Consider the following 24,658-nt stretch of genomic DNA (forward strand, 5'->3'; position numbering starts at 1 on the left):
GCAATAATGGCAAAATGCAAATGGTAGAAATACTGTATGATGATCAAGTGACATAAAAATATATAGTGAACAGTCGCATGCAATAACAAAAAAATCAGAGGGGTCAATCCGCATTATATAAAGGACATCAATTTGCAGTTGTGAAGAAGTATGACCTGAATAAGAAGAAAAGAAAGAAACAAGTAAAAGAATAAAGAGTAAGATGAAGGATATTAGGGAAGATATGGGAGAGGTGTGGATAAGGAAACCTGCAGATGACAAGTCAGCAAGAATAAGCCAATAAGACAATTCTCAGAAAAACAAAACAAACCCATAAACCACTCAAAGGTAGCACTCGCAAAAGTAGACCACCAGGAAAATCAGGATTTTGGAAGGGGAGCTGTATATGAATCAGATTATTTAAATTCAATCCACTGAAAGCACAATGCCACAAATTCCAAGTGTTTTTCAGGGGCTGCACAAATTATGTCATCCATCGCCATATAGAAGTCCAAGCGTTGACACCAGTCCCAGAATGTGGGCGGGGCTTGGGTGCACCAATGGTCCGGGAGTACTGCTCTGGCAGCATTATTGAAATGTTTAGGGAGGGACTTTTTGTATCGAGAGATAGGAATGGTGAAATGGGAAAGTAACCAATAACAAGGAATTAGAGGGGCTAAGTAACCCAAGATTTCCAAAGCCAAGGCTATAATCCCCCTACAAAAAGGAACTATCGGGGCAATCCCACCAGATATGTATCATAGTGCCTGGTTCTTTTAGGAACCACCAGCAGAGAGGGAAAACTGAGACCTCCATGAGAGGAGATAAAATGTTGATCTTGTAGATAAATCCACGAGTTCTGACTAGCAAGAGGCGTTGCGGTGTAGAGCTTCTGAAAGGACCGAAACCTATCCTCCAATATGAGATGGCATATTCTAGTCATCCCAGCTGCCTGCCAGGTAGACATCACCCTCCTCGAATTTCCAGTCAGGGTTGTGCAAAAGAGGGGTGAGGGGGGATAGTAAAGAGGAAACCCCGGTCCTAATGCGCAATCTCCTCCATGTTTCCAAGGTAGGCACAACCGTTGGATGTGTGGAGCATATCTAAATGGAGCTTTGAGGATATGGATTCTAGTTGCAGCCACTACAACCCTCCCGAGTCCCTAGTCCCATCTAATATCCTTTTCAGGACAACGGCCTGGTAATATGTCAAGGTCAAAGGCAACTATTTACCACGTCTAAGTCTAGGTTTTCTGCCACCACAGACAAAAAGACGAAGAAGAGCGAGGATTTTGGAGAGAAAGCAAGGAGGAAGACCTATTGGGATCGCTTGTAGCACATTCAAAAGCCTAGGGAGAACATTCATTTTTATAATATGCACCCTAGCCAAGAGAAACGCTACAAGAGCCACTGGTCTAATTCCTTACGGATCACACGAAGGAGAGGCGTGTGATTTAGGGGAAACCGTTCCGTAAGGCGCACAGGGATACAGTTCACATTCCTATAACGCAGTAGTTCACAAATGTTTTTGAGTCACGGTGCCCTATAGTATCAGAAAGACCGCGTCGGGAACATAATGTGACCATAGCGGCATAAACGCACCGTCTGGGCTTCCGCATCGCCGCTCGATGCATCACCTTGGCCTGGAGGGGGTTAATGTTTTTGTGGTGGGAGGAACGTATAGAGAGGCCTGGGTGCCTATTGGCTGGATCATGGAGAGGGGGCTGGCCGGTCATGTATATACTTAGGCAGCTGACCGGATACTTCCTGCCTCTCTTCCAGATCTTTTTCCTGAGACCTGCAAGTACTTCTCCATTTATTATATTTCCAAACCTTATTTTCACTCATATTTCTCCTTCACCCCCCCCCCCCTTTTTAATTCTTCCTCTCTCCTCCTCTGTCCCTGCCCCTTTTTATCTCCTCTTCTCTTTTCCTTCCTTTTCTTTGTTCTTCCCCAGCTTACCTCACTATGGATGTTAGAAGCCGCCCCCGCCGCACTGCTGGCCTCCCCGCCCGGCTCCTGGACGCCTCTGAAGTCCAGCCGGCACGGGGAAGGCCTACTGCGGCTGCCGTGCGGGAGACTCAAGGTGCGCCCGCCCGTGCTCCCCCGAGATTGCGCTCTCCTTCACCGCTGCTAGCCGCGGCGGATGACGGAGTGCAGGGGGATGTCGGGCGCACGCGACGGCTTGCCGGGGACGGTGTCCTGCCATCCCTGAGGCCGCTGCTTGTTACTAACCGCGGCCGCTCCGATCACGTGGGGTGGTCGCGCGCCTGCCAGACCCGTTCAGTCTCGGCAGCGCGCGCGTGCCGCGGTTCTCCCTGCCAGCTTGGGGGCCCTTATGAGGCCAGAGCCCTCTACACTGCCTGCCCTTTCACCGTCAGGTTCGGACTGCGCCCTCCCCCAACAGGGCAGGGCGTCGCCCCCACTCCACTACCACATCTCCCCCTCTGCCGCTTGCGGAAAGGGCAGGGCCCGTCGGGCGAGGGCGTTCTGCGTCCGCCCGCGGCGGGGCGGCCCACCTGCCCTCTCCTGCCGTGGACGGCCCTGGAGCGCCGGCCCCTTCACGGTTGCCTCGCATGGCGGGTGGCGCTGTGGCCGCCGCCCGTGGCCGTGCGTCTCCTCCCAGGGTCAATCACCCCATCGGGGGGCGGCGTGCGCCGTCGGTGAGCGACCATTCTGCCCCTCCCCGTGTCCTGTCGTCTCCTGCCACCGTCGCTGCGGACGGCTTTCATTCCGACGTCGGCCTGCCTCCGTCCAGCAGTGACGACTCTCCGGAATCGAATCCCGTGGCCAATGCTCGGGATCGGAGAAGGTCGCGGTGCTGGCGGTTGGCGCGGGATTCAGCGCAGCTGGTCAGCGGTATCGTTAGGCCCGACAGTGAGGGATCATCCGGGTCCTTGGGGCGCACGACTCGCTTGGCGGCTCTGATCTCCCTCCGCCTGCCCCTGCGGCGGCACCCTTGGTGGACACCAACGTTCTGTCCGCCATTTGTGCAGCTGTGGTGTCGGCAGTGGCGCCCTTGTTATCCTCCGAACCCGGGGGACTGGGGCAACCCGCTGCTTCTTTGGCGGATAGCATTGCGCGATCTCTTACCCCGCTTCTGTCCTCTGGCGCGACGGTTCCCACGCCTGCCCCGCTCCCGGCGGCTGTTGGTCCGATGGGGGTGCAGGGGAACCATGTCTCTTTTCTTTCTCCAGCCGCGGACGTCGAGCCAGGAATGGAGTCTGCCGGTGCTTCCTCGAGTCGTCCGGTGGCTGTTGGGACGGACGGTGTTCCCTCGCGTGCTGGTGAGTCTTCATGGGACCCCGACTGGTCTCGTGGGAGCGCGGTTACACCACGTAGTGGCTTGGGATCGGGTGCTCAATCCGGCTCCTCTAGCGCAGGCAGCAGTGCGCGTAGGCTTTGCAGCAAGCGCAGACGCAGGCGTCAGGGCACGGACTCTTTCCTTGCCTCCACATCCTCGGAGGGGCTGTCCTCCTCTGACGGCGGCTTGCACAGGGTTAAGCGTCGCAGACGGCGCGAACGTCGGTATTCAACCTCGTCCGCCTCCCAGGTCTCGGTGGAATCGGACACCGTGCACTGCGCTAATACGGCCGTGCAACGTGGACTCAGGCCCCGGGTCCGGGACCGTATCCGCAAGGGCCAATATGTGAATATTTTCGCTCTTACTAGCGACGATCGGAAAGCCTTACTTTCAGCTAAGAAAAAGGGGCAGGGCAGCGAGGACGCTTTGCGCTCCTACACGAATTGGGTGCGCTGTATGCTGATCTTTGCTGCATGTTACCTAGAGACCCACCCGGACGAGCACATGAACATAGTTCGATATCAATTCCTCATACACGTGCTGTACCATAAGTACAAAGGGTCGGCCTGGCGACGTTATGATGAGGATTTTCGGCGGAAGCAACACGGGCGGCAGATCTATAACTTTGGTAAGAAAGATGTGGAATTGTGCTCGGAACTGACCCAGGGTTCTGCCGGCGCTGAGGAGGGCGGCACTGCGAGGCGTTGGGCAAAACGTCCTGCCTCTCGTTCTGCCGGCTTTTGCGGCGGTTCGGGCCGCGCGGGGCATGGCAAATGCTTCGCTTTTAATAATGCCCAATGCGACTTGGGCGGCCGCTGTCGTTTTCGTCACTCCTGTATCCGATGTGGCGGGGGCCACGGGATTAAGGACTGTCCCAGTCCTGCGACCGGAGGGGGTCCCGGCCCGCAGTACCGTCAGAGTCGCACTCCCTCGGCCCCTGGCGTTGGCCACAGCCCCCACCCCAATTAGACTCCGGGCGCTCATTCCCTGGCTGCGCCGGTACCCGCGGCCGGCGGACGCCCAATTCTTACACTCGGGTTTCGCGTCGGGCTTCCCCTTGCCGATCCATGGCCGGGTTGGTCCCGGGGCGGGTTCGAACCTGCGTTCGGCCCGGGAGTTCCCGGACGTGCTCCAGCAGAAGGTGGAGGCGGAGGTGGCGTTAGGGAGAATGATAGGCCCTTTCCGGGAACCCCCCTTGCCTGATTTGGTCTTGTCCCCAGTAGGCATCGTTCCCAAAAAGACCGTGGGAAAATTTCGGCTTATCCAACATCTTTCCTGTCCTTTGGGGTCATCGGTTAATGATGCTATCCCTTATGATCAGTGTAGGGTTGTTTACCTATCCTTTGATTCGGCCATAGACGCCATCCGGGCTTTCGGCCCTGGGGCTGTTATGTTTAAACTGGACATCCAGTCAGCGTTCCGCCTCCTGCCGCTGCACCCGTCCGCCTTTCGGTTTATGGGTTTTAAGCCAGATGATGGCTATTACATAGATCGGTGCCTCCCTATGGGCTGTTCTGTTTCTTGCGCCTACTTCGAGAGGTTCAGTTCTTTCCTCCACTGGTGTCTCGAGCAATCGACGGGCGAATGGGGAATTTCGCACTACTTGGACGATTTTCTTTTTATCGGCCCATCAGACTCGGATCGCTGCGTCCTCTTGCTGCAGGGGGCTCTGGCCCTCTTCGCACACTTCGGGGTTCCGGTGGCACCTGAGAAGATGGAGGGTCCCTCCGCCTCCTTGGTTTACCTCGGGATTCAGATTTATACGGTCGCTGGTCTCTGTAGGCTCCCTGCGGACAAGGTGTTGCGTTTACGTGACGGTATCCTATATGCGCTGGCTGCGGGCAAGCTTACTCTCAAACAGGCTCAATCCTTGTTGGGCCTGTTTAACGTTGCTTGCAAGGTGATCCCCATGGGCAGGGTTTTCTGTAGAAAATTGGAACGGGCTACCGTGGGGGTTAGACGCCCGCATCATTTTCTTAGGTTGTCCCTCAAAATCAGAAGGGATTTGCGGATTTGGGACGAATTTCTTGTTCGTTTCAACGGCATCTGTATTTGGCAGGAGGCGCCTGTGTCTAGCCCATCCCTGGAGCTTTTCACGGACGCCTCTGGTGCTTACGGGTTCGGAGCTTATTTCACGGGCCATTGGTGCGCGTGTCCCTGGCCTCGTGCCTGGCTTAGCAAGGGCCTCAAGACGAACATGCTGTTGCTGGAAATATTTCCCATTTTGGTCGCTCTGGAATTGTGGTGCGATGCCCTGCGTAACAAACAGGTTATCTTCTGGTGCGACAATTTGGGCGTGGTTTTTGCCATAAACCGCAAAAAATCCACGTCCTTGCCGGTCCTGCGGGTCCTTGCGCAGATAGTCTTGCTATGTGCCCTATAGTATCAGAATGTTTTTCACAGCACCCCTAGGCCAGACGTTTCTTATTGAGAAATTCAGAGACATTTTTTTAAATTAAGTGAATTGTGCTTGTAGGTCATCCTGAGGTTCAGTTATGTGGTGAGGGACAGGATTCACTTCTGTTTGTCCACGTGTTTTATCACTGGTAGCGACAAGCGCTGGTTTAGTCTATTACATTGACTGTAAGTCATTTGAATTGGTCCTCAACCATGTACTCAGGACACCTCTGCACCTTGGCAGCTACAGACCATAAAAAAGGTACTGTACCTGCCAAAAAAGTACAGTTGGAGGGTATGGTATTACATGCAGGGTAAAACACTGGCATCCGCTATGGCAGGGCATACGGTAACAGTGCCACAGACAGTATGTACGCTATGAACTTGTTTATCTTTCTCCACTAGAGATCTGTAGTTTACCTAAACTACTGTGTGATCCCAGAATTCCTGATTAATATACAGATGTATCCTCATACATCTAGCCTCAGTACGCCATGCACTCTGCTAACGTCAGGCGCCTTTTTTTGGGGGGGGGCAAAAATGTGTCATATTTGCATTGTTATGTTCTAAGACGCGCAAGCCTGTATTCTGTATCTGCATATGTAATGCTATGTTACAGTTTATTCCTGGGGAAAAAATGCACAAAAAGATGCCCGGCGCTAGAAAACACGCTCACGACGAAGTGCGTTGAGAGAGGACACATCTGTATCCTTATATACGCTGTAGTTATAAGATTCCACCTTCAGGAATCCACAGGGTCACGCGAAAGTCTTGCTTCGGCCACCACTACTGAGGTTGATTAGGACACATCCGCACTGGCTAGTCACTGCGGGGTATACTAGCAGCTGCACAGTTGTTACAAAGGCTAATGAGAGAAGGTGAAGGAGCTGTTGATGCTATGGAAGGTTTTCTGCACTGTTTTTATGCAACATACATATACGATAAGTGGGATTTACGCTGCTGGGCTGTTTTTCTTCTGTGTGCTGTCTCCATTCTCTCTCATGGTCACCGCTAATGTGAAATGTTCTTTATTCCCCCAGACACCCCCTGTTCCCACTGTTGACGTTGCTGTTTGAGAAGTGTGAGCAGGCCACACAGGGCTCCGAGTGCATTACTTCTGCTAGCTTTGATGTGGATATCGAGAACTTTGTCCACCAGCAGGAACAAGAGCATAAACCTTTCTTCAGCGAGGACCCTGAGCTGGACAACCTGGTAATGATCTCCATCAGTAATGAGGTCCACAGTTTGCTAAACTCCAGATCTTATGCTGGAAAGGTCAAATGCTGGTGTGCAAGTCTGCCCTGACTGTGCATGTTCCTTCTCCAGCCATTTACTATCGGAAGCTTTTTGGTGCAGTGATTGTTGTGCATGAGCTACAAGGAAATAGAAATGTTTCCTTGGACGCAATTTCATACAGGAGTTATGTCAAGCGTAGCCAGATTAAGGTGGGGGTGCAGGGCATACTGTACATCGGGCACCCCTCTGTTAGAGGGTCCCCCAGCTGGAGCACACTGACATCACTCGCTCTCCCTCTTGTGCAGCAGCAGAACCAGGCAGCCAGAATGTGAGCAAGACAATTTGCAATGTAGGCAAAGACACAGGAGCATCAGGTTTTATGAGTTTCCCAACCAGAGGATAGATAGGATGGAGAAGAGAGCTGTGACGCAGGAATCCCAGCTTCACCTACTCCCTGGCTGTGTAACATGTTAACTAATGAGAGCATTCGGGTCTAGCGAGAGGCACACAGAGAGAGACCTCCTCAGTCCTGTCCCAGTGTGTAAGTAGTACAGAGGCTGCTGCTATTGCATTTTTGCAAGATAAATTATAGATTTTATTTTTCTATGTGTATTTTAAGGTTAAGTTGTCTTTGTTCCACTACAAGAAAACTTGTTGTTTCTCAATTAGGTGGAGCTATAAGCAGTACTCAGTCATTATTAAAATATTAGTTTAAATCTAATATACACTATTGGTTTAAATTTAACATACACAATCCATACCTCCTAATATGACCCATTCCAGGAGGGACAAAATGCTCTCTACCTGGAGTTCCTTCTTAATTTATGATTGCAATCACCTGTGTTGAAAAACCTTTCTTCTTATTATTTTTTTTAATTGTGTAAATATTTTATTAACTTTTTTGAAATACATCTCCTAAAACAACAACAATAAAAAAAATGACACATACAGGTTAACAGTAGAGACCTGCCTTTACATCAGGTGTCATATAACAAAGTAAAGAAATCATTTCACTAAAGAAGGAACAGGTAAAACAAATAGGGAGTAGATACAACTATGCACGATTGGTCAATCCATGAGCCAGACAGAATGTGCTAGCAGCCGGAAGCACATAGCTAATAAAACTTCATAGCTAGGTTACCCTGTCTCCGATGAGGTAATTACCAAGAATAGAGGTGCACCACCTATCCCACTTAGCAGAGTATTTATGCATTGTATTCCTGCTCTTGAATAACTGTCTCTCGTGTCCAGTTACCTCATTACCCAGTGCTCTCCACTGAAATATATTAGGGGGTGCAGAAGCAAACCAATTTCTAGCTATAATCACCTTTGCAAGGTTCGTGAGGCATAAAGTATAGCGGTACAGCACTAAGGAGTGTGTCTCCTCTACATCCAGGCCAAACAGACATATCCTGCGGCAAGCCATGGGTAGAGATGGCTCCGTTGACACAATATCTGCCCAAACAGCGGACCAGAAAGGGGAAACAACAGGGCAGGTCCATAGTAGGTGCCAAAAGTCTGCATCACTTCTCCCACATTTTGGACAAAACTTTTTCGATCGAAGACTTGCTTTAGAAAGTAACACCGGAGTACGGTACACTCTATGCAATACAAAATAAAATACTTGCTGATACCGGACACAGGGAGTAGTGTACTTAATGGAGCCGAGAATTTGCGTCCATTGCTCTGTAGTGAGCGTGCCCAGATTCCGCTTCCATTTAAGTTTAAGAAGGTCGAGCAAATGCATATTCACCGTAACATTCAAGGTACTGTATGTGAGAGATATTTGCCCCTTAGAACCTAAGGTCATAAGCAATGTTCTAACTTGGGATATAGAAAGGGAGGGAGTAGACATCCCAAAATGAGATTGTACTGCGTGTCGCAGTTGCAATTAGCGGAAGAAGGCTGTATAAGGAATGTCGTAGTCGCTGCTCAGTTGCTGAAAGGATTTAAGGCGTCCTAAAGACGGTACACCCCTTCTACTCCAGAATTTATCATTATATAAGGCACTAGTTCTTTATAGGCCGCATTGAACCAGAGCGGGGACTCACTGTCTAATCCCTGCCAATGAAATAAAGAGTGAGCGTAGCGCCATATCAGAAGAGCCTGAGGAACCACAGGAGGAAGAGTAAAGGAGAGAGGGAAGTCCCCGCACACTCGGCCAAAAAGACGAAAAAACTTTCTTATTAATTAAATAGTTCTACACAAGTGACGCCAATCGTATATTAAGAGGGAAATCCAGGTAGGGAGCATTCTGTTCGTCCTGGAATGGATCATGTTGGGAGGCATGCACAATCTAATATACATCCCCCCCTGGGCCCCTCTGCCTTAATTACCCGCCCCCCCTCCCCCGCCGCCCCCAAGGCTTAATCCGGCCCTGACATCACGTACACGTCTGTCCTGTAGGACCAGTATACACTGCAGTGTTCCATTGTAGTCACCTCCCTGCAATTCAGAGCCCAAGTGACTGACGAGTATTCGGTGGAACCCAGTAGGCTCTCGCCTGTCTCTCTGCTGTAGTGTGCAAGTATACAGTATGTAATGCATAGTGCAGGGTGACGGCAGATAATGGTATAGGTGGAGACAGTGGAGGGTACAAGGTGACAGCTGAGGATGGGCAGGGTGACAGCAGTGGACAGTATAGGAGACAGCACTGCAGGCATACTACAGGGGATGGCAGGGTGATTGCTGTGGGGTGTGCAGGGTGACAGCAGTGGACAGTAAGGTGACTGCACTGTAGGCGTACTACAGGGGATGGCAGGGTGACAGCAGTGGACAGTAAGGTGACTGCTCTGCAGGCGTACTACAGGGGATGGCAGGGTGACAGCTGTGGACAGTAAGGTGATTGCACTGTAGGCTTAGTACAGGGGATGGCAGGGTGACAGCAGTGGACAGTAAGGTGACTGCACTGTAGGCGTACTACAGGGGATGGCAGGGTGACAGCAGTGGACAGTAAGGTGACTGCACTGTAGGCGTACTACAGGGGATGGCAGGGTGACAGCAGTGGACAGTAAGGTGACTGCTCTGCAGGCGTACTACAGGGGATGGCAGGGTGACAGCAGTGGACAGTAAGGTGACTGCACTGTAGGCGTACTACAGGGGATGGCAGGGTGACAGCAGTGGACAGTAAGGTGACTGCTCTGCAGGCGTACTACAGGGGATGGCAGGGTGACAGCTGTGGACAGTAAGGTGATTGCACTGTAGGCTTAGTACAGGGGATGGCAGGGTGACAGCAGTGGACAGTAAGGTGACTGCACTGTAGGCGTACTACAGGGGATGGCAGGGTGACAGCAGTGGACAGTAAGGTGACTGCTCTGCAGGCGTACTACAGGGGATGGCAGGGTGACAGCAGTGGACAGTAAGGTGACTGCACTGTAGGCGTACTACAGGGGATGGCAGGGTGACAGCTGTGGACAGTAAGGTGATTGCACTGTAGGCTTAGTACAGGGGATGGCAGGGTGACAGCTGTGGGCTGTGCAGGGTGACAGTTGTGGGGTGTGTAGGGTGACAGCAGTAGACTGTGCAGGGTGATGCCGGTGGTTGATGCAGGCTGTCAGCACTGCTGGATTTACTGTGATGGTGAAACTTACTGTTCTCCACTAGTGCCGGGCTGAGAAGGAATGTTTGATTACATTGATTGGACCTCTACAGAAGCATCTCCCATCAACAGCTAACATACTGTAGGCAGTGTATGACTTTTATATCTTGGTAGACTTGTACTATATTATTATTACCAGTTATTTATATAGCACACACATATTCCGCAGCGCTGTACAGAGCAGTCCCTGTCCCAGTGGAGCTTACAATCTATATTCCCTACCACATGTACACACACACATTCACGCTAGGGCTAATTTTGTTGGGATACAATTAACCTACCAGTATATTTTTGGATTGTGGGAGGAAACCGGAGTACCCAGAGGAAACCCACACAAGTACGGGGAGAATATACAAACTCCACACAGTTAGGGCCATGGAGGGAATCGAACCCATGACCTCAGTGCTGTGCTAACCATTACACTATCCGTACTGCCCATCAATCACTTGGGCTCTGAATTACAGGGGGGTTACAACAATGGAACACTGCTTACTGGTCATACAGGATAGTCGTGTATGTGACTTCAGGGCCGGATTAAGCCTTGGGGGCATACCTTCCAACATGACCCATTTAGGAGGAACAAATTGCTCCCTACCTGGACTTCCCTCTTAATACATGCTTTGTGTCACTTGTGTTGAACTATTTAATTCATAAGAAAGGTTTCTCAACAGAGTTTCTGTCGCCAGCACATAACAGGGACACCGTTACAGGTTTTCTCTTATTTTAGGGAGATTATTCTATTGATGATGTATTCTGTTGCGCATACTGTTATAAATTTACAGCAAGACTTCCAAATGAATTTCTCTTAATTGAGCCTTTTGTCTTTAAAAGTCGCAGTCATTCTACGGTCACTAGTTTTTATTTGTTGTTTGGCTAAATGTTAATGGTTCTGACTTTCCTTTCAAGAGCCGTCCCGTGTTCATTTTGAGTGGGATTGCATTCTAAAGGGCATACAGTCTATTTATTGTCAGAGGGATAATAACCATGAGAAAGAGGGTGAGAACCAGGCAGGAAAAACAAATAATGCATATTGGTTCCAGCTATACTGCAGTGGGGGAAAATTCTCACTGGTGTTATATATATATATATATATATATATATATATATATACGGAGAAAAATCGGCGGCACTCACAGGACTTGATAAGCAAAGTAATTATGAAGGCAATTGCAGCCTATCGTTCATCAACGTTTCAGTTTTATTGTAAAAACTTTCGTCAGGATACAATACAAAAATAACCACATACCTTTATAGAGTGAAAATCCTCACAATGTGGACTCGTGGTCCCGAGGCTGCGGCTGGGGTCTATGACGTCACACCAAGTGCGACGGGTGCCGGGACTGCACCGGATTCCCGTAAGCCGTTGCCAGGAGACCTAACAAACACAGAACACCAAATTATGTGAAGCAAACCACAAAACCTATATACATAAACATAAATAAAAATCAAAAGACAGGAGAATCTTTAGCAAGGTGTGGTGATTATACCGAACAACTAGTAGCATGAGACATACTCGATTGAGACCATACTCGATTGAGATTTGTTCTCGGTTTGGTCTCAATCGAGTATGTCTCATGCTACTAGTTGTTCGGTATAATCACCACACCTTGCTAAAGATTCTCCTGTCTTTTGATTTTTATTTATGTTTATGTATATAGGTTTTGTGGTTTGCTTCACATAATTTGGTGTTCTGTGTTTGTAAGGTCTCCTGGCAACGGCTTACGGGAATCCGGTGCAGTCCCGGCACCCGTCGCACTTGGTGTGACGTCATAGACCCCAGCCGCAGCCTCGGGACCACGAGTCCACATTGTGAGGATTTTCACTCTATAAAGGTATGTGGTTATTTTTGTATTGTATCCTGACGAAAGTTTTTACAATAAAACTGAAACGTTGATGAACGATAGGCTGCAATTGCCTTCATAATTACTTTGCTTATCAAGTCCTGTGAGTGCCGCCGATTTTTCTCCGTATCTAATTCCACTTTTAGTGGTAAGGAGGGCACCAAGGCGAGTATTACACTACAGACTGAGTGCCGGCCACTGCAGCTACTATATATATATATATATATATTTATTTATTACAGTACGCAATATGCAAATGTCCAGCATAATCTCATATGCATAGACTACATCTACAGAAGATCTGTGGTTGGTTCTCCAAGATGTTTGATACAACCTCACTGCCAGGTTCCTTCAAAAACTGTGTGCAAGTGTACCTAGAAGGATTGATGCAGTTTTGAAAGCAAAGTGTATATATAGATATATACAGGTCTTTGGCAGAGAGAGTAGAGTTGGTATGTTAGCAGAAGTACTTTTTATTGGATTCTGGAAAATACAGATAACCAATGTTGGAAATGTTTCCTAAGTGTACAATGGCAGAGAAGGGCTCCCCTGCGTTCTGTACTGGGCCCCACCCCCTGAACCCTTGACATCACTCGCAGGGGCGGGGCTAGTGTTCCATTGTTAGTGTATATTGAAGAGCTGAGTGTCTACAACTGAGTTTTGTCTTTCTCCAACTGATGCTGAGTGGAGGTGGATTCACTTAGGGGTGAATTCAGTTATCCCCAAAAATGAAACAGGGGTAGCCTCAAGCTTTTTCACATCTTTTAGCTTCGGCTATTCAATTAGAGCACTTTTTTTGTGCCCATTAAATTTTCTGTTTCTGGGTGAAAACACATAGAATCCGTGATAAATTCACGTAACTATGTGTTTTCACTGTCACGATTGATAAAACAGGTTGGCGATTTTTTTATTTGTTTTCCTGACCATGCTGAGGTTCCGAAACAAAATCCCCAATAAGACCTGCCAGCTGGCTGCATTTGGGGCTAATTGGATAGCTCCAGGGGGTCAATTAGCCTACAAAAAATTATTGCGGATAATTTATCCCCCCCTTAGAGTGATTTGATAAGAACCAGGATAGGACACCTGCAGTGCAACATGGTTTTGTCCATTAGTTTGTGCTTTTTTGGTTAATTAACAAACTGAATAAGGCTGAATAACCGCATTGACCAGGGAACAACATGCGATGCGAGTATGGTCAAGCCTCTTAAGAAGCTTATAGGGACACGGGAATTGAGAGGCGACGCGGTATTCTGTGTGTTTTGGGGTAATTTAGTTATTTATTTCTCTAACGTCCTAGTGGATGCTGGGGACTCCGTCAGGACCATGGGGAATAGCGGCTCCGCAGGAGACAGGGCACAAAAGCAAGCTTTTAGGATCACATGGTGTGTACTGGCTCCTCCCCCTATGACCCTCCTCCAAGCCTCAGTTAGGTTTTTGTGCCCGTCCGAGCAGGGTGCAATCTAGGTGGCTCTCTTAAAGAGTTGCTTAGAAAAAGTTTTTAGGTTCTTTATTTTCAGTGAGTCCTGCTGGCAACAGGCTCACTGCATCGAGGGACTTAGGGGAGAGAAGTGAACTCACCTGCGTGCAGGATGGATTGGCTTCTTAGGCTACTGGACACCATTAGCTCCAGAGGGAGTCGGAACACAGGTCTCGCCCTGGGGTTCGTCCCGGAGCCGCGCCGCCGACCCCCCTTGCAGATGCTGAAGATTGAAGAGGTCCGGAACCAGGCGGCAGAAGACTTTCAGTCTTCATCAGGTAGCGCACAGCACTGCAGCTGTGCGCCATTGTTGTCAGCACACTTCACACAGCGGTCACGGAGGGTGCAGGGCGCGGGGGGGGGGCGCCCTGGGCAGCAATGTATAATACCTGTATGGCGAAAAATACATCACATATAGCCCTTGAGGCTATATGGATGTATTTAACCCCTGCCAGATATCACAAACTCCGGAGAAGAAGCCCGCCGAAAAGGGGGCGGGGCCTATTCTCCTCAGCACACAGCGCCATTTTCCCTCACAGAAATGCTGGTGGGAAGGCTCCCATGCTCTCCCCTGCACTGCACTACAGAAACAGGGTTAAAACAGAGAGGGGGGGCACTGATTTGGCGATATGAATATATATTAAATGCTATAAGGGAGGAACACTTATATAAAGGTTGTCCCTATATAATTATAGCGTTTTGGTGTGTGCTGGCAAACTCTCCCTCTGTCTCCCCAAAGGGCTAGTGGGTCCTGTCCTCTATCAGAGCATTCCCTATGTGTGTGCTGTATGTCGGTACGTGTGTGTCGACATGTATGAGGAAAATGTTGGTGAGGAGGCGGAGCAAATTGCCTGTAATGGTGATGTCACTCTCTAGGGAGTCGACACCGGAATGGATGGCTTATTTATGGAATTATGTGATAATGTCAACACGCTGCAAGCCGGTTGACGACATGAGACGGCCGGCGAACAAATTAGTACCTGCCCAGGCGTCTCAAACACTGTCAGGGGCTGTAAAACGCCCATTTACCTCAGTCGGTCGACACAGACCCAGACACGGACACTGATTTCAGTGTCGACGGTGAAGAAACAAACGTATTTTCCTTTAGGGCCACACGTTAAGGGCAATGAAGGAGGTGTTACATATTTCTGATACTACAAGTACCACAAAAAAGGGTATTATGTGGGATGTGATAAAACTACCTGTAGTTTTTCCTGAATCAGATAAATTAAATGAAGTGTGTGATGATGCGTGGGTTTCCCCCGATAAAAAAAAAAAAATTATTGGCGGTATACCCTTTCCCGCCAGAAGTTAGGGCGCGTTGGGAAACACCCCTTAGGGTGGATAAGGCGCTCACATGCTTATCAGAACAAGTGGCGGTACCATCTACAGATAGGGCCGTACTTAAGGAGCCAGCTGATAGGAGGCTGGAAAATATCCTAAAAAGTATACACACACATGCTGGTGTTATACTGCGACCAGCGATCGCCTCAGCCTGGATGTGCAGAGCTGAGGTGGCTTGGTCGGATTCCCTGACTAAAAATATTGATACCCTTGACAGGGACAGTATTTTATTGACTATAGAGCATTTAAAGGATGCATTTCTATATATGCGAGATGCGCAGAGGGATATTTGCACTCTGGCATCAAGTGTAAATGCGATGTCCATATCTGCAAGAAGATGTTTATGGACACGACAGTGGTCAGGTGATGCAGATTCCAAACGGCACAAAGATGTATTGCCGTATAAAGGGGAGGAGTTATTTGGGGTCGGTCCATGGGACCTGGTGGTCACGGCAACTGCTGGAAAATCCACCGTTTTTTACCCTAAGTCACATCTCTGCAGAAAAAGACACCGTCTTTTCAGCCTCAGTCCTTTCGTCCCTATAAGAGTCATATCTGCCCAGGGATAGAGGAAAGGGAAGAAGACTGCAGCAGGCAGCCCATTCCCAGGAACAGAAGCCCTCCAACGCTTCTACCAAGTTCTCAGCATGACGCTGGGACCGTACAGGACCCCTGGATCCTACAAGTAGTATCCAAGGGGTACAGATTGGAATGTCGAGACGTTTCCCCCTCGCAGGTTCCTGTAGTCTGCTGTACCAATGTCTCCCTCCGACAGGGAGGCAGTATTGAAAACAATTCACAAGCTGTATTCCCAGCAGGTGATAATCAAAGTACCCCTCCTACAACAAGGAAAGGGGTATTATTCCACACTATATGGTGGTACTGAAGCCAGAAGGCTAGGCGAGACCTATTCTAAATCTGAAATATTTGAACACTTACAAAAGTTCAAATCCAGATGGAGTCACTCAGAGCAGTGATAGCGAACCGGGAAGAAGGGGACTATATGGTGTCCCGGGACATCAGGGATGCTTACCTCCATGTCCCAAAAATTTGCCTTTCTCACCGAGGGTACCTCAGGTTCGTGGTACAGAACTGTCACTATCAGTTTCAGACGATGCCGTTGGATTGTCCAAGGCACCCCGGGTCCTTACCAAGGTAATGACCGAAATGAGGATTCGTCTTCAAAGAAAATGGACGACTTCCTGATAAGAACAAGGTCCAGAGAACAGTTGGAGGTCGGAGTAGCACTATCTCAAGTAGTTCTACGACAACACGGGTGGATTCTAAATATTCCAAAACCGCAGTTGTTCCGACGACACGTCTGCTGGTCCTAGGGATGATTCTGGACACAGTCCAGAAAAAGGTGTTTCTCCCAGAGGAGAAAGCCAGGGAGTTATCCGAGCTAATCGGGATCCTCCTAAAACCAGGAAAAGTGTCAGTGCATCATTGCACAAGAGTCCTGGTAAAAATGGTGGCTTATTACGAAGCGATTCCATTCGGCAGATTTCACGCAAGAACTCTTCAGTGGGATCTGCTGGACAAATGGTCCGGATCGCATCTTCAGATGCATCAGCGGATAACCCTATATCCAAGGACAAGGGTGTCTCTCCTGTGGTGATTACAGAGTGCTCATCTTCTAGAGGGCCGCAGATTCGGCATTCAGGATTGGGTGCTGGTGACCACGGAGGCCAGCCTGAGAGGCTGGAGAGCAGTCACACAGGGAAAAAATTTCCAGGGAGTGTGATCAAGTCTGGAGAATTCTCTCCACATAAATATACTGGAGCTAAGAGCAAATTTATAATGCTCTAAACTTAGCAAGACCTCTGCTTCAAGGTCAGCCGGTATTGATCCAGTGGGATAACATCACGGCAGTCGCCCACGTAAGCAGAAAGGGCGGCACAAGAAGCAGGAGGGCAGTGGCAAAACTGCAAGGATTTTTCGCTAGGCGGAAAATCATGTGATAGCACTGTCAGCAGTGTTCATTCCGGGAGTGGACGACTGGGAAGCAGACTTCCTCAGCAGGCACGACCTCCCCCCGGGAGAGTGGGAACTTCATCGGGAAGTTTTCCGCATGATTGTGAACCGTTGGGAAAGACCAAAGGTGGACATGATGGCATCCCGCCCGAACAAAAAACGGGACAGGTATTGCGCCAGGTCACGAGACCTTCAGGCGATAGCTGTGGATGTCCTGGTAACACCGCGGGTGTAACAGTCGGTGTATGTGTTCCCTCCTCTGCTTCTCATAACCAAGGTATTGAGAATTATAAGACGTAGAGGAGTAAGAACTATACTCGTGGCTCCGGATTGGCCAAGAGGGACTTGGTACCTGGAATTTCAAGAGATGCTCACAGAGGACTAATGGCCTCGGGAGCTAAGAAGGGACTTGCTTCAGCAAGTACCATGTCTGTTCCAAGACTTACCGCGGCTGCGTTTGACGGCATGGCGGTTGAACGCCGGATCCTAAGGGAAAAGGCATTCCGGAAGAGGTCATACCTACCCTGGTCAAAGCCAGGAAGGAGGTGACCGCACAACGTTATCACCACATGTGGTGAAAATATGTTGCGTGGGTGAGGCCAGGAAGGCCCCACGAAGAAATTTCAACTAGGTCGATTTCTGCACTTCCTGCAAACAGGAGTGTCTATGAGCCTCAAATTGGGGTCCATTAAGGTTCAAGTTTCGGCCCTGTAGATTTTCTTCCAAAAAGAATTGGCTTCAGTTCCTGAAGTCCAGACATTTGTCAAGGGAGTATTGCATATACAGCCCCTTTTGTGCCTCCAGTGGCACCGTGGGATCTCAACGTAGTGTTGGGATTCCTCAAATCATATTGGTTTGAACCGCTCAAATCTGTGGATTTGAAATATCTCACATGGAAAGTGACCATGCTGTTGGCCCTGGCCTCGGCCAGGCGAGTGTTAGAATTGGCGGCTTTGTCTTACAAAAGCCCATATTTGATTTTCCATTCGGGCAGGGCAGAACTGCGGACTCGTCCCCAGTTTCTTCCTAAGGTGGTGTAAGCGTTTCACCTGAAACAACCTATTGTGGTGCCTGCGGCTACTAGGGACTTGGAGGACTCCAAGTTGCTAGACGTTGTCAGGGCCCTGAAAATATATATATATATAATTCCAGGACGGCTGGAGTCAGAAAGTCTGACTTGCTGTTTATATTGTATGCACCCAAAAAGCTGGGTGCTCCTGCTTCTAAGCAGACTATTGCTCGTTGGATTTGTAGTACAATTCAGCTTGCACATTCTGTGGCAGGCCTGCCACAGCCAAAATCTGTAAATGCCCATTCCACAAGGAAGGTGGGCTCATCTTGGGCGGCTGCCCGAGGGGTCTCGGCTTTACAACTTTGCCGAGCAGCTACGTGGTCAGGGGGGAACACGTTTGTAAAATTCTACAAATTTGATACCCTGGCTGAGGAGGACCTGGAGTTCTCTCATTCGGTGCTGCAGAGTCATCCGCACTCTCCCGCCCGTTTGGGAGCTTTGGTATAATCCCCATGGTCCTGACGGAGTCCCCAGCATCCACTAGGACGTTAGAGAAAATAAGATTTTACTTACCGATAAATCTATTTCTCATAGTCCGTAGTGGATGCTGGGCGCCCATCCCAAGTGCGGATTGTCTGCATTACTTGTACATAGTTATTGTTACAAAAATCGGGTTATTATTGTTGTGAGCCATCTTTTTTTAGAGGCTACTTCTTTGTTATCATACTGTTAACTGGGTTCAGATCACAAGTTGTACGGTGTGATTGGTGTGGCTGGTATGAGTCTTACCCGGGATTCAAGATCCTTCCTTATTGTGTACGCTCGTCCGGGCACAGTACCTAACTGAGGCTTGGAGGAGGGTCATAGGGGGAGGAGCCAGTACACACCATGTGATCCTAAAAGCTTGCTTTTGTGCCCTGTCTCCTGCGGAGCCGCTATTCCCCATGGTCCTGACGGAGTCCCCAGCATCCACTACGGACTATGAGAAATAGATTTATCGGTAAGTAAAATCATATTTTTTTAAATAGGAATTAACAATATGTTTGAACAATAATGGAAAGATTCCAATGATGTGTCTATACAGATTTTAGTTAGATACTGGTCTGCTAATTTATGAGGCACAAGTTAGAATGGTGAGAAGAGAGTAAGTGCTTCACCTTCATTTGTGGGATCCCCTGAACAGAAGACGCCAGCGGGAACAGTAAAATAACTGAGCCAGGTGCTGCTCAGGATAGAGTAAGGGCATGGGCGCTAGTTAGGGGGATCATTTGGGAGCTTTCATGCAGTGCTGTTACTAGACATTTTAGCACTGTGTGGAAGAAACGGCATCGGAGCCCCCTCCTTTATGCAAGATAGGGGCAGTGTGCGTCGTCGTCACGCCGCAAAAATATAGGGGCGTGGCTTAATGGGGAAGGGGTGTGGCCACAAAATAATACCAATTCATACTACGGTGCACAGTAGTCTCCATTATTCAAATTACGCCGCACAGTAGCGCCACTACACCAGATAGAGCCCCTTTTACACATCACAGTGGACAGATTCCCCTTTTTCAAATTACGGCAGACAGCGTCCCCCTTTTTTTTTTACACATTACGCCAGACAGCGTCCCCCTTTTTACACATTACGGCAGACAGCGTCCCCTTTTTACACATTACGGCAGACAGCGTCCCCTTTTTTACAGATTACGTCACACAATGTCCCCTTTTTACACATTGCGGCAGACAGCGTCCCCTTTTACACATTGCGACAGGCAGAGTACACCTTTTACACATTACAGCGGACAGTGTCCCCTGTTTACACACTACGGTAGACAGTGTCCCCTTTTTACACATTGCGGCAGACAGCGTCCCCTTTTACACATTGCGACAGACAGAGTACACCTTTTACACATTACAGCGGACAGAGTCCCCTTTTTACACATTACAGCAGACAGCGCCCCCTTTTTTACACATTACGGCAGACATCGTCGCCTTTTTTTACACATTACGGCTGACAGCGTCCCCTTTATAAACATTACGGCAGACAGCGTCCCCTTTTTACACATTACGGCAGACAGTGTCCCTCTTTTTACGCATTGCGGCAGACAGCGTCCCCCTTTTTACACGTTACGGCAGGCAGCGTCCCTTTTTACACGTTACGGCAGACAGCATCTCCCTTTTACACATTACAGCAGACAGCGTCCCCTTTTTACACATTGCAGCAGACAGCATCCCCCTTTTTACACATTACGGCAGACAGCGTCCCCCTTTTTACACATTACGGCAGACAGCGTCCCCTTTTTACACATTGCGGCAGACAGCGTCCCCCTTTTTACACGTTACGGCAGACAGCGTCCCCCTTTTACACATTACGGCAGACAGCATCCCCCTTTTACACATTAGGTAGACAGAATAGATAGGTAGGCAGACAGACAGAATAGATGATACTTACTGTCTCCCCGCTGGCTCAGGCAGTCATGTTCCTCGGTGCAACAGCTGCTGGAGGATCCCGGGCAGAGGAGGAGGGTGGTGGAGGAGGGAGCCGCAGCAGCGCAGTGTAAATGGTGGCGGCACCGCTGCAGCTGTCCCTCTCCTTCCACATTGGCTGGCCGCTGCTGTGAATGCTGTGATGAGGGAAGCGCATCCCAGCATTCACAGCGGCGGCGGGCAGCCTATGTAGAAGGAGAGGGACTGCTGCAGCAGCGCCGCCACCAATTACAGTGCGCTGCTGCGGCTCCCTCCTCCCCCTCCCTCCTCCTCCCCTGCCCCTGGAGCTGCTCCTCTCTTTGCTCCAGCACACACAGGCAGCTTGTAATGAGTCAATTTGACTCATTACAATGCAGCTGACTTTAGGGAATGATGGCAGTTACGCCCCGATAAATAATTACACATATATCTGGGTCTGAATGCCCAGTGTAAGACCACATGATAATGGTTCCTACAGCATCTGAGAGCCAGCTTACCTGGAGACACCCCTAGCTTCTCCAATGGCACTCTGGAGTCAGCAATCCCTCCTAATGCTGACCCATCCATGCCTCTCTAACTACAATGCACATATATTGGCAAGCTGCTCAATCAGATTGTGATGTCACTCAGGTGCTAAAAGGGAGGGGTAATTCTGTGTAAGAAAAAACACATTTTGTTATCCCTAATGCACACTGAGTGAAAAATAATACTACATAATAATCAGATAATACGGAGATCTTAGTTGCGTATATCTGCAGATATAAGGTTAAGCCCCCAGGCCGATCGACAAGGCGTCTCCGTCACTGGGGGTCCCTAATACTAGGTATGGGTCCGGGGTGCAGGACCCCATCACATCGGCACAGGTCGGCTACCCCAGGTCAGCACACAGGTGAGAATAAATAAGGGTTAATAGGAAGCACATAAGTGCTATGTAGGTGAAGTGTGATTAAAATAATACTAAAATATATACAAAGTAATGGGGAAAATCATGTGTTAATAAAATGTTAGGGTGTGCCGACCTGAAGCCGCACAGCCATATCGACATACTGTAGGGGCCACCGCACCCCACACCCACCCCATAAATAATTACACATATATCTGGGTCTGAATGCCCAGTGTAAGGCCACATGATAATGGCTCCTACAGCATCTGAGAGCCAGCTTACCTGGAGACACCCCTAACTTCTCCAATGGCACTCTGGAGTCAGCAATCCCTCCTAATGCTGACCCATCCATCCATGTATACCAGCGCTGGCTGTTAAGAGAAGTATAGAACGGCTTATAACATTCAAAATATAACAAATTAATTAAAATTACACACAACATGTATCATCAAAAATTCATAAATAATGGCAACTAAGATATACCAGCACAGAGGATTGGTGATTTATACCCTTATTTATGAATTTGTGATGATACATGTTGTGTGTAATTTGAATAAATGTGTTATATTTTGAATGTTACAAGCCGTTCTATTCTTCTCTTAACATCCAGCGCTGGTATACACATATTTTTCTTTGCTATATACCCATACAGGAACTGACCCTTCCATTCATTTGACTAACTGTTACAACCGTTCTCTGCTAAGTTCCCACCCGACACCCAGAGCCACCCCCCACCCCATTCAGAAATATCCAGCCGGCATCATATTTTCAAAGAAATTGAGGTCCATAAGGCACAATGGTAAAATATAGCAGAGACTGCACCTTGCCGGGGAAGAAGGGGCCCACGCAAAAAGTTTGCACACCAGCCCCCTCATTTCTCAACATACCGCCGGCTGAATTTGTAAATGTGCAGAATGACAAGTATGGGAAGTGTCAGGGGTATGGGTGAGGCATTAGATTTGGTTATATCAGCAGCTACTAGATGCAGGAGACAGAGCCGTAAACACAATTGTTAGATTTCAAAGTTCTTATGTTGTGCTGACTTTCCAGCAATTGATTTGCTTCCCCAACCTGGTTTTGCCTCATAAATGTTTACTGCTTTAAAAAAAAAAAAAAACACAAATTTGGTTGGAATATTGGAGCTTTGGTCGTCTCATACTCCATTACATCCGGTCCATGTAATAGTGGGTGGATACCTGGGATCCAGTGATCATCAAGCAGTATGGTTCAGAATAAAGACAGAGATTGACTTCTCCTACACAAAAACAAAGGTGTTAGATTTTAGGAAAGCTGATATTGTAGGGATGGGGAAATGTGTAAGTGATTCATTGGTATAGTGGTGGAAGAGGTGGGAAAAATGAAAAAGTGCAATATTAAAGGCAACAGACCTTTGTCTCAAAGTGTTAGGAAAAACATAAGGAAAAGGAAGCCAGTGTGGTTTGCGAAAAAAGTAGCAAGTATTGTGACAGCGAAAAAGATGGCCTTTAGGAAATATATGCAAACGTTAAATAATGAAGACAAAGAGCTATATCTTGTTAGACAGAAGGAGACTAAGAAGGCAATCAGGTGTGCAAAGGCACAAGCTAAGGAGAAAAGGGCCAAGTCAGTGGGTAAAGGGGGAAAAACTTCTTCTTTTTTTTAGGTATGTAAGCGAAAGGAGAAAAATAAAAGGCGGAATAATAAAACTAAAGACAGAGACTGGGAGTCTTGTTGAGGGAGACAATGTAATAGCAGATCATCTTAATAATTATTTTTGCTCAGTATTCACTACTGAAAGAGAGGGGAAGAGGCCACGGTTAGGTTGTAGGTATATTCAGAAAAATGAGGAAGAAACAAGTACATTTACAAAAGAGAAAGTCCTAACACAACTCTCAAAACTGAAAGTGGATAAATCAATGGAGCCAGATGGGATACATCCAAGGATACTAAAAGAGCTTAAAGAGGTGCTGGTAGCACCATTAACAGAATTGTTCAACCAGTCACTAGCTACAGGAATAGTTCCAGAGGACTGGAAAAGAGCGAATGTAGTCCCACTGCACAAAAGTGGAAGCAAGGAAGAGGCAAGCAACTACCGACCAGTGAGCCTTACATCAGTAGTGGGGAAATTTATGGAAACGCTCTTGAAAGAAAGAGATATAAATTATCTTAAATCCAGCAATTTACAGGATCCCAAACAGCATGGATTTATTTAGGGGAGATCATGTCAAACAAATCTTATTGACTTTTTTGACTGGTTGACTAAAGTCATAGATAAAGGTGGGGCCATAGATATAGCTTATCTAGACTTTAATAAGGCTTTTGGCACTGTCCCACATCGCAAACTGTTAAATAAACTTGAAAGCTTGGGGAATGGATACTAAAAGGGTTGAATGGATAAGATCTTGGTTGCAAACAGAGAGTTGTAGTTAATGTAGTGCATTCACAGGAGGGAAATGTTACCAGTGGAGTACCCCAGAGATCTGTACTTGGACCAGTGCTTTTTAATATCTTTATTGGTGACATTGCAAATTACATTAAAGTGAAAGTATGCCTTTTTGCAGATGACACAAAAGTATGCACCAGGGTAGCCACACCAGGAGGGGTAAAACAAATGATTGAGGATCTAGGTAGACTAGAGGAATGGTCAAGAGTGTGGTAATTACAGTTTAATGCCAAAAAATGCAAAATCGTGCACTTGGGTCTCAAGAATCCAAAGGCTAAATATAGTATTAATGGCACGATACTGGAAACTACTGAGGAGGAAAGGGATCTAGGAGTGACTATTTCAGGTGACATAAAGGCAGGAAAGCAATGTAACACAGCAATGAGGAAGGCAAGTCAGATGCTTTATTGTATAGGGAATGGAATCAGCAGCAGAATGAAAGAAGTAATAATGCCACTGTATAGGTCAATTGGTACGGCCTCATAAAATACTGTGTTCGGTTCTGGAGTCCATATCGCCAAAAGGATATTGATACATTAGAGACTGTACAAAGAAGGGCAACTAAAATGATGCATGGCCTACATCATAAAACATACCCAGAAAGACTAAAAAAATCTCAATACGTATAGTTTTGAGCAGAGAAGGGAAGACATGAGAGAGACTTTAAAATATATCAAGGGTGTTACAGGTGGATTAAGTTCGAGGAGACCTAGATAGGTGAATTCCCAGAAAAGTACTTCTACAAAT

The 24,658-nt window shown here is 48.0% G+C and overlaps 1 protein-coding gene across 9 annotated transcripts in view; it reads left to right on the plus strand.

The window, feature by feature from the left end:
- The window catches only part of PKNOX2 (PBX/knotted 1 homeobox 2), a 581,048-nt gene that overhangs the window by 441,390 nt on the left and 115,000 nt on the right, over positions 1-24,658 (plus strand). For all 9 annotated transcript variants that reach the window (XM_063943776.1, XM_063943772.1, XM_063943775.1 and 6 more), the window contains one exon: positions 6,721-6,892. In XM_063943776.1, coding sequence (XP_063799846.1) covers positions 6,721-6,892 — 172 coding nt within the window. The remainder of the gene's footprint in view (positions 1-6,720; positions 6,893-24,658) is intronic.

Source organism: Pseudophryne corroboree, chromosome 10 (assembly GCF_028390025.1).
Source record: "Pseudophryne corroboree isolate aPseCor3 chromosome 10, aPseCor3.hap2, whole genome shotgun sequence".
Classification (NCBI taxonomy): domain Eukaryota; kingdom Metazoa; phylum Chordata; class Amphibia; order Anura; family Myobatrachidae; genus Pseudophryne; species Pseudophryne corroboree.